The sequence below is a fragment of the Lepidochelys kempii genome, chromosome 6, assembly GCF_965140285.1.
Source record: "Lepidochelys kempii isolate rLepKem1 chromosome 6, rLepKem1.hap1, whole genome shotgun sequence".
Classification (NCBI taxonomy): domain Eukaryota; kingdom Metazoa; phylum Chordata; order Testudines; family Cheloniidae; genus Lepidochelys; species Lepidochelys kempii.
Window position 1 is genome coordinate 61,125,370 of NC_136385.1, and position 17,527 is coordinate 61,142,896.

Sequence of the window (17,527 nt, forward strand, 5' to 3'; positions counted from 1 at the left end):
ATCTCATTGTTATGCAGGCAAAAAAAAAGACAGTTACCTTTTCCGTAACTGGTGTTCTTCGAGAGGTGTTGCGTGTGTCCATTGCATATTAAGTATATGTGCTTGCCACATGCACCGGTGCCATAAGTTTTTCCCCCAGCAATATCCATAGGGGACCGGCCATGGTATAAGGGGCGTTGCCAGTGACACCCCCCCGTTCCTTCCTGCTGGAAACTCCGACAGCGTGAAAGGAGGGCGGGTTGTGGAATGGACGTGTGCAACACATCGAAGAACACCAGTTATGGAAAAGGTAACTGTCTTTTCTTCAAGTACTTGCTCATATCCATTCCATATTAGGTGACTCCAAAGCAGTACCCCTTGAGGTGGGTAGGAGTTCATGGTCGTGTAGATTGCAACACCACTCTGCCAAACCCAGTGTCGTCTCTGGCCTGCTGAGTGATGGCATAGTGAGCGGTAAACGTGTGAACAGAGGACCACGTTGCAGCTCTACAGATCTCCTGGATAGGGATGTATGCCAGGAAGGCTGAAGATACCTGCGCTCTCATCAAGTGGGGTCTGACAACCAGCAACAGCGAAACCCCCGCCAGGTTGTAACAGGTCCTTATGCACAAGGTAATCCAATTGGAAATCCTCTGCAAGGACACTGGGCGACCCTTTGTCCTATCCGCTTTAGTGATGGAGTTGAATCGATTTTCAGAAAGGCTTGGTACATTCTAAGAAAAAGCCAAGGCCCTCCAGATGTCCAGCGCATAAAGATGCCTCTCCTCACCAGTCTTGTACGGTTTGGGACAAAATACTAGAAGGAAGATGTCCTGGCTGATATGGAAGGTGGAGACCACCTTTGGCAGGAAGGCTGTGTGGGGCTGTAACTGAATCTTATCTTTGTAGAAGACCCTGTACGGTGGTTCTGAGGTAAAGGCTTAAATTTCAGAGACCTGTCTTGCCGACATCACCGCCACGAGACACGCAACCTTCCATGACTGGTGGGAAAGGGAGCAGGAACCCACAGTTCAAAGGGTGGGCCGGTGAGCCTAGAGAGGACCAAGTTAAGATCCCACTGCAGGACAGGAGTCCGTACCTGCAGGAAGAGTCTCATGAGCCCTCTCAAGAATCTGACCGTCATGTCATGGGAAAACACCGTCTGTCCTTGGATCGGTGGATGAAAAGCGGAGATGGCCATTAGATGCACTCTAATGGAAGTATGCACCAGGCCCTGGTTCCTCAAATGGAGCAGGTAGTCCAGGACAGCCTATATGGAAGAACACGAGGGAGAGATGCCACGCTCGGACACCCAGCGGGAAAATCTCGTCCACTTGGCCAGGTAAGTCAGTCGGTTGAGGGCTTCCTACTCCCCAGGAGGACCTGTTGGATTTCTTTCGAACAGGTCTGTTCCTCCGGGTTCAGCCATGCAGCATCCATGCCAAGAGGTAGAAGGACTCGAGGTTGGGGTGTAGGAGCCAGCCGTGGTCCTGTGACAACAGGTCCAGGCATTTGGGCAGGGGACAGGGAGTGGCTGCTGAGAAGCTCATGAGCGTGCCAAACCAATGTTGGCAAGGTCATGCCAGGGTGATCATGACAACCTGTGCTTTGTCTCTTGATCTTTGCCAGGACCCTGCCAATGAGTAGAATTGGAGGGAGTGTACATCAGTCTCCCTGACCATGAGAGGAAGGTATCAGAGAGGGAGCACTTGCCAAGAGCAAAACCGGGGACATTTCATATTTTGTCTAATAGCGAACAGTCCATTTGGGGAGTTCCCCACCTTTGGAAGATCATGCAGTCTACCCCTGGATGGAGCAGCCACTTATGATGAGAGAAATCCCTGCTGATCTGGTCCACCAGTGTATTCTTGACAAGCTTCCAGGTGCATTTCGTGGCTGATGCAGAAGTCCCATAGATGGAGTGCCTCTTGACAAAGTCGGTGAGCGCGCTCCCCCTTGCCTGTTGATGTAGAACACAGAAACTGTGTTGTCAGTCAGGACTCCTACTACCTTGCCCGACAGGTGGAGCAAGACGACTCCGCACACCAGCTGGACTGCTCAGAGCTCTTTGACGTTTATGTGATGCACACCTCAGCCGAGGTCCAAGGCATCCGACACCAACTTGATGGAGTGGCGCGGGGGATGGATACCATACTCCAGGACTGTCCTGCAGTATGGTATCCATCTTTTCCAGGGAGTCCTCTGGACTGGGAATAGCCATTGTTGCAGGGGATGCATCTGGAGCCTGGCATGGCGGACTACGAAAATGCATGCTACCATGTGACCCAGGAGGCGCAAACAGATCCTGGATATAGTCAGAGGGAACATGGAGACTTCCATAATGAGGTTCGGCAGGTCTAAATTGAGGACTGCTCCGATTAATTCTATCCTCTGCACCAGCACCAATGTCAACTTTGTGTCATTTCACAGCAGGCCCAGAGAGCAGCACGTGGCCTGAAGCACCGCACAATCCTTTTGGACTGGAGACCTGGAGCTGCCCTTGAAGAGCCAGTCATCAAGGTATAGGTAGATCTGAATACCCCAGCGCCGGTAATAAGCCGCTACCACTGACATGCACTTGCAAACACTCTCGGTGCTGTCACTAGGCCAAACGGGAGGACTGCAAACTGGTAGTGGTGGGGCCCCACTGTAAAACGGAGGAAGCGTCTGTGAAAGATTGCTATGTGGAAGTATGAGTCCAAGTCAAGGGCGGCATACCAGTCTCCCAGATCCAGAGAGGGGATAACAGAAGCCAGAAAAAACAGGCGGCACTTTTTCTTTAGCTACTTGTTGAGGTCTTGCAGGTTCAGGATGGGCCATAGACTGCCTTTGGCCTTTGGGATTAAAAAGTACCAGGAACAGAACCCCCTTGGCTCCTGTACTCGCGAGGAACTTCTTCCACCGCACCCAGCTGTAGTAACCCCTTTACCTCCTGCGTGAGGAGACTCTCGTGAGAGGGGTCCCTGAAGAGAGACAGGGAAGGCAGGTGGGAAGGGGGTATAGAAAGGAACTGGAGGGTATAACCCAGTTCCCCTAGGCTGAGGGCCCATTGGTCAGAGGTTATAGCTGTCCAGGTAGGGAGGAAGAGAAAAAGGCAGATGGAGAACCCAGGGAAAAGGATGGATCCCATGAATAATCTGGTAGGTCGCCCTCGGGCGCACCCTCAAAATGACCGTTTGGCCCCCTGCTTTACAGGTTGAGCCCAACTGGGCAGAAGGTGGAGGCGGGTGGCTCGGGCAGAACTCAGCCCTTGGCTCATTTATGGGGCTGGTCCTGCCAAGGCTGACTCCCCTGGCCCTGCTGTGGTTTGAACCACTTACGCACTGGGGCAGGGGCATAGAGACCCAGGGTTTTTAGGGTGGTGTGGGAGTCCTTGAGGCCACGCAATTTGCTGTCTGTCTGTTCCACAAATAGGGCCTGGCCATTGAAGGGCAAGTCCTGCATTGACTGCTGGGCAACCCAGAGAGGAGCAGCCAAAAGGCTCGCCACATCGAGATAGCGGAAACCATAGTGTGGGCAGTAGCGTCCAACGCCGCCTGGAGGGCTGCCCTGGCCACGGTTGTGCCCTCATTGAGGATTGCTCAGAACTCTTTCTTGGAAGCCTTGGAGCGACGCTTTGAACTTGGCCATGGCAGTTGGCCACTTTCAGCTGAAGGCTGGAAGACGAATAAACCTTTCATCTGAAAAGACCCAGCCTCCTTGAGTCTTTATTTCTGGGGGTGGCCCTGGGTTGTCCCTGCCTCTCCTTGTGACTAACTGCCTTGACCACAAGGGAATTGGGGGCTGGGTGGGAGTATAAGTTCTTATGCCCTTTGGCTGGCACCAAGTACTTGCGTTCAGCCCTTCTAAAGATAGGAGTCAGGGAAAAAGGGGTCTGCCACAGGGTATTAGTGATCTTAGAAACCCCTTCATGAAGGGATAGAGCCACCCTGGTAGGAACAGAGAATGGCAAACAGAGTCCAAGTGCTCTTTCAAATCCTCCGCCTGAAGCCCCAGGTTAGAAGCGACCCTCTTCAGAAGTTCCTGATATGCCTTGGCATCATCCTGAGGAACTGGGCGAGGGGGTCCCATGATGTCCTCGTCGTCGCCAGATGAGGCTGATGCCGGTGCTGCGGGAACCTCCATGTCCATTGGTGGTCCAGCAGCTGCTCCCCTAGGTCCTCCTGAACCTGCAAGGTCTTACCATCGCAGTCTCCAGCACAAGAGGGGGGATGGGATACAGAGGCCACTGGCCTCTCCGAGGCTCCCAACACTGAGTGAACAGCCTCAGACAGCTGGGTGAGCCCCCAAGGGTTCCACAGGTACCACGGCGCCAGCCGCTGCACTTGGGGCCATAGGACAGGTTTTGGTGCTGATAATGTAGACGGCACCATCAGTACTGGGTCTTGTCCCGCAGTCAGGGAACCGCATTCCAAGCTGGAGCCACCAATGGAGCGGTTGGTCCTGGGCAACCAGAATTGGGCTGAGTAGTGGCTCTTGTCCAACTTGCCGGTCGCAGTATCCTGAAGCTGACCTGTACAAGCAAGACTGTTGATCTTTGGAGGATCTGCATTGGCTACCCCGCGATCTACACCTCACACTACTCGACTGGTACTGGGAAGTCAAATGGGATTGGGGGCTACTGTGAGCCAGTTGCCGGGAGGATCGTCCTGAGTAGGGCGACCTTCCTTTTGGAGACAGGTGATGATGACCTGGTGATCTCTTGTACCTGATTGGTCCCGGGATTGGCCCAGGGTCGGGGCTGGTCCTGGAGCTCTTGCTGGGTGGTGCACGCCTTAGAGGGTCTGCACCAATCTACTGGCAAGGTACACCTCTAGTCCCTCAATCAGTGCCCCCAGTGCGGGGACCGAAGAAGGCTCCGCTGAGCCTGCCTCTCCCGTCCTGAGGCAGGACAGCTGCGGGTGGGCGAACACTGGCGGGACATCCCTCTCAATGGGGAACGGTACTGCTGAGGCAGGGACACATGCATAGGTCCCAACACAGGTTTTCCCCGAGACCAGGGTACCACAGGAGATGGTGACAGCGGCACCGGGAGATTCAGGTTCTCTTGAGCTGATTGAAGGGCTTTGGGTGTCTATGGCACTTGAAGCTGGCCGGGGCCTGCACTGCTATCCAGAGTCACAGGCAAGGCATGGGATGGGCTGCACCACTTGACTTGAGCTGGGGCCCGACTTCCCAAGGGGGATGTTGATCTGCCTGACATGGGTCTTGGCTTGCCCCTGCCCTCTCCTTTCCATTGTAAGAGGTAGGAGATCTTCTCCTCTCAGTCTTTTTTAGCTTCTTGACCGGAGCCGCGGAGGGAGACCGACCAGTACTGCTCGTGGACAGCACTGGAGGAGTACTGTGCATGGAGGCCACGGTGCTCGGTGCAGAGTTGGACTGCTGCTCTGGTGTTGGAGTGAGCGTTGACTCCATTAGGAGCACTCAGACAGATACCGCACTCCTTCTTTGTCCTAGGTTTGAAGGACTTGCAGATACAGCACTTGTCATTTATGTGCCCCTCGCTTAAGCACCTTAGGCAGCTGGTGTGTAGATCACTGCAAACGGCCTATGCCTGTCAGCAATCACAGGGCTTAAAGCCTAGGGACTGGGGCATGCCCCAACTGGGTTCCGTTCGGGACTAAGAAAACTATTGACTAACTAAGAGAACTACTATGTATAACTATTTTGCAGGATTTCAAAGTTCACAAGAACAAAGAAGGAATCAATGCTAGCCGAAGCAGCAGACATTCTAGCACCATCACTTGCAGAAAGAAGGAACTGAGGGTCAGGGAGCCAGCAGCACCCCTTATACTGCGCCATGTGGGTGCCACTCCAGAGGGCATCGGAGCCTGTCTCCTAGTGCTGAGGGAAAAACTTCTGGCACAGTGCATGTGGCGAGCACACACACCTAATATGAAATGGGCATGAGCAAGCACTGGAAGAACTCAATTTTCTTCTTTTGCTGACAAAGCTGCAGAAATACAGCTGTTCATATTTTACCCAAGAATGGACGGACAAAAGGACTTCTAGAACTACTATCAAAACTGAAGTCCTTCTATCACTATTTACACCAAAAACTCTTGGGCCTTCAAACACTGTTTTATCTGATATAGGAGCATTATGCTATAGCTATGTTAAAATCCCCAGAACATTTTAACTGAAATCAACTGAAAATAAATTCTATTTATATTGGGTATCAAAAATATTTTCTACAAAAGCCCAAGTTCAGGCCTAAATGAAGCCCACAGTGTTTCTTTAAAGGTGGTCTCTAAATATGAATGCCTTTAGATTGCTCCCCTATTACAAAGGCATGAAGAAAAACAAGTTACTTGGAATGAAGTGCCCCACTAAAAATCCTAAAGCAGAAACTGACACGTTCAAATCAGAGTGTATTTATTCACTAAGCAATGAAGTAACTGACCACCAGCAGTTGCGTTTTTATAGTCTAAGATCTGTATTTCTTTTAGCAGGTAAGAGGGTATACAATGGAGTAACAAACTATTGCTGTAGCAAGAGACTGCAATCAATTATATATAGCAAAAGATAGAGGTTTACCTGAAAGTTGGTTTCCTTCCACCCAGGTTTCTTGGCCAGCATCCTCACCAGAGCTTGGCAAGGCATTTCACTTCTCTCCATCAGTTCTACAGCCTAAAGGGTCAAAATCAAATTAACCATTAGGTCCAAAATATGCAAAACAAAATCCAAGAAAACTATTGGCAGTGAGATTTGCAATTTAGGCTTCTCTGCAAGTTAGGAGGATTAGTCTGGATTTCATTTTACACCAATGGGGAAACATGAGCTGTTATGTCCTTTAGACAAGAGGCCTTTTTAATGCATTTGTATTTATTTCCTTGGTTTTATTTAATGTGCGCCCATACAAAACTCCAAACACATGAGCAGACATGTAAATGGCAATATTGTCTTGGACAAACAACACAGCACACTCCAAAAAAAAAAATCCAATAACTATTGACAGCTGCATCACATACCCAGTACCATTTCAACTTAAAACAGAGATTGCACCAGACAACTCCTCATAAGAATGGAGTCTAGATATCTTGGACTTAAGAGTCTACTTTGTAGCTTTTAAAGCTGCTCTTTAATTCATTCCAAGAGGGGAAGTTGCATCCCAGTGAAAACTTGAATGCTTAATGATTAGGCAGAGGCTAGATGCTGCTCCAGACCCCACTGGACTATGAAGTGCCAGCCTTTGCAGTAAAAGGGCTATGCCACTACACTTAAGCCTGTTTTTATGCCAAATATTGAAGCTCAATAGCAGTTGCAATAGGATATGAAATATTTGCAGATGTGCAGTAGCTGCCTTTTAAAGTAAGACTTAGTCCAAAAGCATCACATGGTAGGGATGCTTTTAGGGAAGAAAGCCAGCTCCACACTAAATAGAGCAGTGTCTGTAACTCATAATGCTTAGTTTGTGTCCTTCCAGAGGAGACAATGGAGATCCCTCATATTCCCAGCTGTAAAGGCTGATGTAATAGGATGCAATCAGCTGGCATTCAAAACTAGAAGTTTGACAGCCAGCATTTTGTATTTTAATTGCTGCCTAGTGTGGAGCCAGCAGGGATTTTGGTAGATTGTGGCAGACACTTGCAGTAGTCAGAGTAACAGATTGAGACTAACTGGCAGCAGAAAGTCATTAATTCCAGTTTTTTTATGCTGCCTTCTAAAAAAGTCATCCTCTTACTGTCCGTTGCACAATACTTACCTTCTGAAACTCCTCCATGCAGGCAAGTCTCTCCTTCCAGTTACCACTATCTAACTGCTGTATGCAAGAGGCTGGGAGGACAGCTGAAGCTCTCTCTTCACACACCTCTATCTGAAGACAGAATACAACAAGGTTAACACCGTACCACATGCTCTCTTGTATACCAGTCAGTAGTCTGATTATTAAAGTGCAGGAGGGCAGAGAGATAACCATGCCCCAAGGAACTTACAATGTAGGAGATCCACACTGGAGATCGAGAGGAGAAACAATTTTTTCATTAGTTGAGATGACTGATGTGGATATAGGTCTTGTGGAAGTGGTACTCAGGAGGCATTTAAGTTATGAGAAAGGATACTAGTGCATTGTGATAGAGGAGATCAATCTAAGCATAGTTACCAGAAAAAGTTAGACATACTGGGAGAAGAGCAAAGTGTAATCTTGTGCTGTCTTCTCTTAATTTTAGGGTTAAGCAAATTTTAGTGCAGCTTTGCAAATATTATGAGTATTTGTCAGGTAGGCACAAAGTCAATCACCAGGAGGACTGATAATGGGTGGGGGGGGGGGGGGGGGGGAGTAGAGAAGCCATTTTACAGGTCCATTCTAGGAGAGAGGATGAGTAGCACTTAGCAAGGTTATTTTAGTGCATTATCCACAAGGAGGGAGCTTATCTCATTCATTCACTCACTCCCACTAGGTTCTTCCCTTGTACCTGATCTCCCTCAAGGGCTGCATATTTGACTGCTTGTCAGACATGTTCAATTTTTACACCAATAGCATCAAATGACTAGGATAATTCTCATTTTTAGGACTTTCCATACAAATCTGAAGTATGAAGGCTACACAAGAGTCCAAACACAATGACTTTCTTTTTATTGCCACTCAGCACACAGACAGCTTCCTTGTGGGTTTCTAGCTTTTTCCTTGTCCTTCATCAGAACGTAACTACTGCTACAAACTACATGTCTCAGTCTGAAACACTTCAGAATGAGTTTGAGAGTTTTGCAATTTAATCTGAATAGCCCAGGAGCAGACTAGCTTTTTAATAGGTAGGCTTGAGCAAATCACTGGACTATCTAGTGTATTTCAGTCTAGGTTTCGGAGTCAAGCTCTAGGGTTTCTGAGGCTTTTAACTCCAGAGAATACAATTTAGTTACACACCCAGTACTTCCACAGAAATTACATCTCAGCCTCCCCACTCCTCCCAACAGCACAGTTCAGCTGAGAGGCAAAAGGACTCACACTTAGGCCACAGTCAAATTCATAGAAGTCCTCACTAATATTTGAATAATGGATTGTACAGAAGATAACCTGATTGTGTTTATTAGAGGCTTCACAATTAAAGATTAACAGTTATGTACAGTTTAAACCCATTGGTTTCCCCTGCTTCAGGTGTTTCAAATCCCAACTTCAGGGCCATTAATTCTACAAAAATCAAGAGAATAACCCAACTAGCACTGCTTACATGATACTGTATTGCACTTTTCATTTCAGAATATAGTATAGTACCTACCGAGAGTTCAGGTTCAAGTATCTCTTTGGTCTCAGATCCTTTCTTGCCTTTAGTTCCAGCACCTCCCGCACCAGCAGCTGCAGCTGGCTTGCTTTTCTTGGGAGGGCCCCCGGACTACAGAGGAAACAAGAGTTAGCAAGGATCAAGCTGTTAATTCACCAGAGTTCAAAATCAATACTTAAAATCAAAGAGTCTTGCTTTCCAACATTCCATGCTCTACTTCCAAAAGATACATTAAGGCAGGGGTAGTCTATTTTTTTGGTCAAGGTCCAATTTCTTGGTCAAGGTATAGTCAAGGCCCAGACTCTGGAGAAACATTTTTCACACTGCAGTAACCATGATAGTACTAAGTAAACAAAAAGATTTTGTGGTCGGTTCAAAAGCGTCTGGCAGTCTGCATTTGGCCCGAAGTCTGCCTACTGATTAATCCTGCATTAAGGAGACTTAAAAGTCTTCCGTAACAATGTAATTGGACAAACAAGTTGTTACTTTTAACCATAGTAGTGTGCAACAGGCTGGGTGGTAACAATGAACAGGCTAGCTCAATCAGATGTCATATTTCCAGGACAGTAAACTTCAGAAGTTGGGTCAAATAGTAGTGAGAAGTTAAAGGCAATGAAAATAGAAGGATTAATGTTCATTTGAAAAGGGTCAGAGAACAATAAGTTAATCAAATCAATTTCCTTTGAGGTTGCAGTTAGGCATATATAGTGTGGCTGGCAGTCTGGAAAAATAAACTTAAGTTTTTCACTACAGTACTTAACAGGTGTTTTGAGACCTTTGACCAATTTAAATATTCACTTCTGCATTCCTCAACAACTGTTTGAGGAAGCAAAGGGAACGGAAGGGTGCTAAGACAACAATATGTTGCTTAAAGCTTTTTAACATTTAATGATCACATGGCTTTTTTTTTTTTTTAAATCCAGACTGGTGGTTTACACAACATTTGATAATCAGGAAGATACAACATTCCAGAATATGTTTATTGCAAGAGCAACACGTTGTCATTGAATGTGTCCTCTCTTCACCTATGTGTTAGTATTACACTGCCATGCCAAGTTGCATTATTGCTTACAGAACCCTTTGAAAGTATTCATTGGGTTGTCTGCAGTATGACAACATCAGGACTTGGCATTAAAACACAAGCAAGAAATCATTTAGAGGATAAAAATGGTGGAATTCTCAATTCCACACCAGATTGCTTTCTAAAAGAGTACAGGATGCATTCTTTTAAAGCCTGTTACTGCATACCACCTACTCCTGAACAAGAGGTAGAACAGGAAAAGAAAAGATTTGTTCTGATTAACTTGTAGATTAGGTTTGCAGAGGGCTGCAACTGGATGAAATTTAACAGGCCAACTTTGGGTTTTCAAGCAGTAACTATCTCAGGCCATCATGTGTGATGCAGTCTGGCTATATTCCACTTACCTTGGCAGCAGGAGCCTTTTTCAAAGGTCCTGATTTTGCTGAAGTGTCTTTTGTATCCTTGTCCCCAGCAGCCCCTGAAAGAACAGGGGTCTTTCCAGCAGCAGGTCTGCATTCCTTTTTGTCAGCTGCTCCACCTGTGTTCTTACCATAAGCCAGCTCCACCTTTTCAGCACACTCTTTAATCTAAGGAACAATGTTAAGAGACCAAAACCATTTAAGTACAGCTGCAGCATCTAACCAGCCAAAGCCACCAATCCAGAGCCAGCCCTGAGCCACTACAGCTCCAGGAGCGACATGAAAATCATATAACTTGTTTTACTGCCAAAAAGCTAATGCTATTTAAGCAGCACTTAGCAATGCTAACAGGACAATGGCATCAATTTGAAATTTTAGTCCATGCAGTACAGTCTCTTAATGTGTGCATACAACTCCCATTAATGCAAGTAGAAGATGTGTATCTAGAGAGGAAGACTGTATAAGGAGGTTAAAAACAAAGTCAGTCTTTAGAGCAGGTATTAATGACTGACTATATAGTTTAAAGCTTATTTAACAAGACTGTCAGCATCTGTACATAGGTGAAGGGACAAGTCCATACATAGTATTATGCAGGATTTGAAGTTTAACTAGGGTCACAAACCAGATGGTAGAGTCCTAAACCCCACCTGGCAGAAAGGAGATAAGATAGACTTCTATTACAGACACCACAACCTCCAAACCACTAATAGAGGCCTCAGACCTAGATCAGGATTTAAGGAGCGATGTTAGCTAATGTATGCTAACTAAGAAGTTTTAAAAGTCAGTGCTTTTAACGATCCTAAACTGACCAAGTTACAGCTGGCAGGTGAGGGAGGGAAGAAGTGACCACCACACCTTTAAATACTAGTCCACATTAAGCCTGAGAGAATACACGTTAGAGATGGATTATTCCCTACATGGGTTTTAAGACGTTTGTTACCCACAACATACTAGGACACTGCAGAGGTATGAAAGCACTTCACTAGCCACTACATATACAGCATTCTGTCCAAATCCATAAGCTCACCCGATCAAGTTTGAGTTTGTCCACATCTGCTAGGAAAGGGTTCACAGCTTTCTCTCCAGCCACCTTCAGAGCTGTGCCTAGTGCTTCAAATGCAGCATCTCTAACTTCAGGGGCAGAGTCATTGATATGCTGTTGAGAGGATTCATTTGTAAAGAACAAGGTGAGTACTAAGTACTGTTATAAATTATAATAGTAATGCCCTATTTTTACTGTAAGTACTTGTGGTGAAGAGTAGATTGTATGAAGGGAGGAGATATTAATCTAGTCCACTGGCAAGTAGTTATCTTAAAGCTGCTGCCCCCTCCGATTTCATTTTATGACAGAGTGGTAGAAGTTTAGTTCAGCGGAAAAAAAAACAAAAAACTTATATAATGTCATAAGTAGGCCTAGTCACTGGGAGTGTCTCCTAAGTCAGTTTTGTCCTAAAACTCCACCTGTTCTCTAGGGAAGAGTCCTTTTCCATTCAGGAAACAAAACAGGACCAAAGAATGTTATTCCACTGGAATAAAAGAAACTAGCCTCCATTGCTGCAGGCTACTTGTCACCCAACAAGTTATTCTTCAAGTTATTCTATGTCACCTCCCAGTTATTCTACTTGCTGCACCAGAATACACAAAACTTCACTACATGTTACATCCTCTCAGACAGGCTTCTCACCTCACCCAATCCAGTGCGTCCATCACAACACACTGCTTCCTAGAGAAGTATCAATCCATCCTGTTTTACCTTAAGAAGAGCAGCACAGAAGGGTTTTAGCAGGCTCCTTGGCAGGGTAGAAGGTGTACAGTGGCGAAAGCTTCTTGCAATGAATAGGGATGTCTGTTGCTTGATTGTTGGGTTTTTGTTGTCCATCACAGCCAAAATATCCTCACTTATGTTCTGCAATGTAGTCTAAAAGGTTGGACATGTGAGGTGGTTAGCTTCAGCAGAGGGATAGGAGAAAAGTCCTCTGAAACAACCAGCATGATTGAGTCTCAGTAGCACAGTACTGACAGAGTTTATAACACTTGTCCTTACCGTAAGGAAGATTGCATCTATGGCTTCCTGCAGAGCCTGCACGACCTGAGGCTTCTTCTCTTTAAACTTTTCCAGGATAGTTGGGACAACCTGTTTTTAAAAAGGACACACAATACTTCAATTACCTAATTGCAGAAAAAACAAAAATGCTCCCCAATGTGACACTTCGTGCCCTCATGGTTCAGGAGTGTATGCATGTAGTTAAGGATTCTTCAGCTCGCCTCCCTCCACTGCCACAGGGGCATAGCAGTGGCAAGGAACCAGCTCCTGCTGGCCCTAAATGCCACCATTATCACCACCAGAAACAGCAGGGTACTGGCCTTCACTCATTTATAACAATTTTAGAAAAATCTCCAGTTTCTAAACGTCAGGGAGGCTGAGACACTTCCCTTAACTCCTCCCTCCAGCAAAAGGGCCACCACCAGGAAGAAGGCTGCCCAAGAGCTCTGCCTTCTGAGGAAGGAGCCCTGAGCCCTAGTCCTGCTCTTCCAGCCTTTGCTGCCACCTGTTTATCAGAAAGCCACTTTACAGTTGTATTTCAGCCTACAAATAAGTACTAATCACCCCTCTTATCTCCACTCCATACCTGCTTAGGGGAAGAGAAGAGCATTAGGGACATCATGATACCAGAAAGTTTATGTCAAGGAAATAGATGCCTGATGCCATTAATACCTCCCATTTTTGCTGGGCTCATATGGTCATTATTTCGACTGTTATACCACCATGATTACAGCATACGTACAACTACTCTAGGAACATACTGCTCCAGCACCACATACTCCCTCAATTCAAACAAGTTACAGTTGCTAAAAAGGTATCCAACAGATCTGTTTTCCCTATGGCATTTTTCTACCCATAAAACTTGTTCCTCCCCTTTTGGACCGATCGGTGGAATGGGCCATAGAATTATCAGAGTGGAGGAACTGTACAAAGAATCAGCAGAGCAGACATAAGAAACTAGTCCAGACATTTAACACCTATACACTGCATAAGACTATTACCTCAGCATGAGCTGGAAGCAGCCAGCACAAAGCAAAACAAAAAATTGGGAGATTTCAACATGCCTATTGACAGACTGCATATGTAAAAGCTCAAACTCATCTCCTCCCTCACCTTCCTAGCGATCTCACAGGTTATCTGCAGGCCAACCCACAGACCCTGAACCTCATCAGCATCAAGATCATCACAACCCAGCCACTGTCTTGAACAGACCACCACATCATTAAGATAACAGTCAGGGATCTTTCAGCTTCCAGGTAACAAGAGTTATGATCACATTCGACCACAAAGACTCATTGATTCCAACAAATTTCAAGGTATATGAAAGGATAGCTGCACTCAAGACAAGGAATTGAAGATCTGGTAAAACACTGTATATGAGCTTAGAACATCAACACACTGGTATCCTAAAGGCCCCTTCCTCCTATCACCCATACTGACCCACTTGGTTTTCTGAAACTCTGCATCAAATGAATAGAAGGGGTGGAAACTCAAGCACCAGCAGTGAACACTGATTGATACAAACAGGATAAAACAAGGAATTCCTCCAAGCCTATCAGGCAGCTGTATTACAGGCCAACAGAACGTTCCTATCAGCCTCCACTAAAGCTACTAAATACCACCCAAAGAAAAGGCAATAAACTGCTTCATTCTTAAGTGCCAATGATGCTCAGTTCTGATGCTAAGTGCTGTGAAGAATGGTCATCCTATTTGGCTGAAAAGATTATGCACATTCAGGAAGGCTTCCCAAAATATCTGGATCTGCCCCACTTATACCTACCAATCTACAGACCTGCTTGCATTCCTGGAGTTCAAAACATTAACTCGGCAAGAAGTGCTGGACAACCTAAAGAGTCTTGACCCATGCCCTTCCTGACTTGTGAAAAAGTCATAAGCAATTGATCTCACTCCTGGCTGAAATAGCCAACATGTCATTCAGGGAAGGAATCTTCCCCTCCTTCAAACGAGCAATAGTCTGGCCAGCACTGAAGAAACTTGCCCATGTGTCGATTTTAGCCAACTACTAGCTAGCATCATGCCCCCCCATTACTGAGCAAGCTCTTAGGCTCTCTCATCTAAGGCTAAGTTCAAACTCAACTAATTGAAGCCAATATTCTAGACCCAGCAGAGTATGGATTCAGGACAAGACGAGACACGGAACTGAAACCACTTCAGTTGCACTGACGGATAATTTACTGTCACTAGCTAGAGGTCAGACATCCATTTTCTGGACCTCAGCAGCATTTAATATTGTTGACTATAAAATTATTTCCGCCTCACCTGAAAGAAGCGGCAGGAGTCCCAGGTAACGCACTAAAATGCCTTAAACCCTTCCTGGAGGGACACATTTGAAGAGTGGTGATGGGAAACTGCATCTCCACCACCAGACCACTCACTTGTAGAATCCCACAAAGATCAAATCTCTCTCCCGGGTGGAACACTGTGATGGCAACGAGGTGTACTTTGATGGATGATCCAGCCAGGCCATGCTGCTTCAGATGCAGTAGATAGTCCAGGATGAATGGCATAGATACTTCAAGTGGGGGTACGTGACTGATCGTATCAGCATGAGAACCTTTTCCATTTGGCCAGGTAAGTGGCCCTGGTGGAAGGTTTCCTGCTACCAAGGAGCACCTCCCTCACCAATTCCATGCATAGGAGCTCCACTGGGTTTAACCATGAAGCTTTCAAGCCATGAGAAGGAGGGACTGGAGGTCTGGATGAAGCAGGCGGCCATGGTCCCGTGTAATCAGATTTGGGAGGAGCGGCAGTGCGATTGGGGTGTCCACTAACAGCTCCAGAAGCGTGGTATACCAATGTTGGTGTGACCACACAGGAAGCAGCAGAATTACCTCCGCCTTGTCTCTGCGGATCTTAAGGAGAACCCTGTAGACGAGTGGTATCAGAGGGAAGGCATACAGTAGATGGTTCCCCCAGGGTATCATGAATGCATCAGAGATAGATCCTGGACTGTGCTTTTTGAAGGAGCAAAACATTGGACACTTCCTGTTGCTCCTGGTGGTATAGGTCTACCTGGGGAAACCCCCACCATTGGATTTTCTCTGGGTAACAGGAGTGTGCATCCTCAGAGATTTCATAGTTGCCCTTGAGTCCTTTAGGCTGTGAAGCCTTGAGTCTGTCTGATCCACAAAAAAAAAGCCCTGAGGCCTAAAAGGGAAGGTCCAGCAGGGTCTGCTGAACTTCCGGGGGAAACCCAGAAGCTTGGAGCCATGCGGTTCTCCTCATGACCACCCCAGAAGAGATAGTATGTGCCGCAGTCAGCCAAGTCAAGGAAGGCCTGTACGGATGTCCTGGCCACTGCCTTCCCCTCCTCAACCAGAGCCGGGAACTCAGATTTCGACTCAGTGAGGAGCAACTCCTTGAATTTGGAGGGAGTCCCACGAGTTAAAAATTATACCCACTGAGGATAGCTTGTTTGTTAGCGATCCTCAGCTGTATGCCCCCTGCGGCATAAACTTTCCTGCCAAAGAGGTCCATTTGTTTGCCCTCTTTAGCCTTGGGAGCCGGCACCTGCTGCCCCTGGCACTCCTCATTTACTGCCGAGACCACCAGGGAGCAAAGACGTGGGTGGGAGAATAATAATTCATATCCCTTGGAAGAAAAAGTATTTTCTCTCCACACCCCTGGCAGTGGGTGGAATGGAGGCAGGAGTCTGCCACAGGGTATTACAATTGTTGTAAATATTTTTAATGACCGGCAATGCCACTCTGGAAGGGCCTTTTGGGGCGAGAATGTCCACCATCAGGTCCTTTAACTCAATGGACTTCCTCCACCTGTAGGCCCATGTTACGGGCAATGTGGCAGAGCAAGTCCTGATGCGCTCTGTGGTCAATGGGCAGAGGACCTGAAGGTGATGCTCCTGCCACCACCTCATCAAGCGAGGATGAGGAGGAAGCCAGTGGGGATACAGGGTCCTCATGGCACACCGTGCGCTCATATTGCTCCTGGGTAGCATTGGTGTCCAGTGGTTCAGCACAGTCAGATGTGACCTGGGCTATGGGTGGGTCTGGAGCAGGTTCCGTTGTCCCCTCTGTAGTATGAGGGGGTGGGCTGGATAGGGTCACCTCTGTAGCATAAGGGGCAGGTCTAATCAGTCTGACCGTGCAGGATGATGCCCTGATGTCACAGACTAGAAACTCTGGAAGGGGTACCCTGGGCCTGATGGTAAGCCCAGGGGGTCCAGAAGGCCCACTGCGCAGCGGGTGGCCACGATGGCTGCCAGGTCGACTGTGTGTGTCTCTGGCGCTTATCCGACCTGTGCCTACTGTGCCACGAGTAGTAGGAGTCTGTCTCAGAGTTGGAAGATCCCAAGGGCGACGACCACGGCGGTGCTGATGATTCCTGAGCCAGCAGTCGGGGCCAAGAAGAGGAAGTCGGGGATCGGTGCCACAACGATCATGTAGAGGATCAGTGCCAGCTGTCCTGCAACTGAGACTGGTGCCGCGTGTCTGTTGCTGGAGAACAGCTCCTGCATTCCGGTGTCGTGTCTTGGTGCTGGCCAAGAAAGGGTGACCGTGATTGGTGCTGGAGACACAGATTGTCACGCTCCCTGCGCCAGACGATCTTGTGCTCAGGCCAGTGCCAGAGGATGTTGGCGATGTAGACCGGGAACGGTGCTGGTCCGGCAATGAAGAGGGCCTCATCATCACGGGCTTGCCTCTAGACGGCACTCATCTGGGCGGTGCCGGAGGTTTCTCTCTAACAGCAAGGGGCTGAGGCGCAGTACTTTGTATAAGTCAGCTTCGAAAGTGTCTGGGGAGGAGGGGGGTTCCAGCTCCTCCACCAAGTAGTGTCCCGCCAGAGAGTCACTGAGTGGCGGGCTCAA

General features: G+C 47.4%; 1 protein-coding gene across 9 annotated transcripts in view; it reads right to left on the reverse strand.

Annotated features, from left to right (window-relative positions):
* Positions 1-17,527, reverse strand: part of CKAP5 (cytoskeleton associated protein 5) — a 100,038-nt gene that overhangs the window by 43,311 nt on the left and 39,200 nt on the right. For all 9 annotated transcript variants that reach the window (XR_012159412.2, XM_073348198.2, XM_073348196.2 and 6 more), the window contains 7 exons: positions 12,682-12,771; positions 12,391-12,555; positions 11,665-11,793; positions 10,623-10,805; positions 9,195-9,308; positions 7,685-7,795; positions 6,517-6,609 (listed from right to left, as the gene is read on the reverse strand). Coding sequence is in view for 8 of the 9 variants with exons in the window: in XM_073348198.2 (XP_073204299.2) it covers positions 6,517-6,609; positions 7,685-7,795; positions 9,195-9,308; positions 10,623-10,805; positions 11,665-11,793; positions 12,391-12,555; positions 12,682-12,771 (885 nt within the window). In the remaining variant the exon portion in view is untranslated. The remainder of the gene's footprint in view (positions 1-6,516; positions 6,610-7,684; positions 7,796-9,194; positions 9,309-10,622; positions 10,806-11,664; positions 11,794-12,390; positions 12,556-12,681; positions 12,772-17,527) is intronic.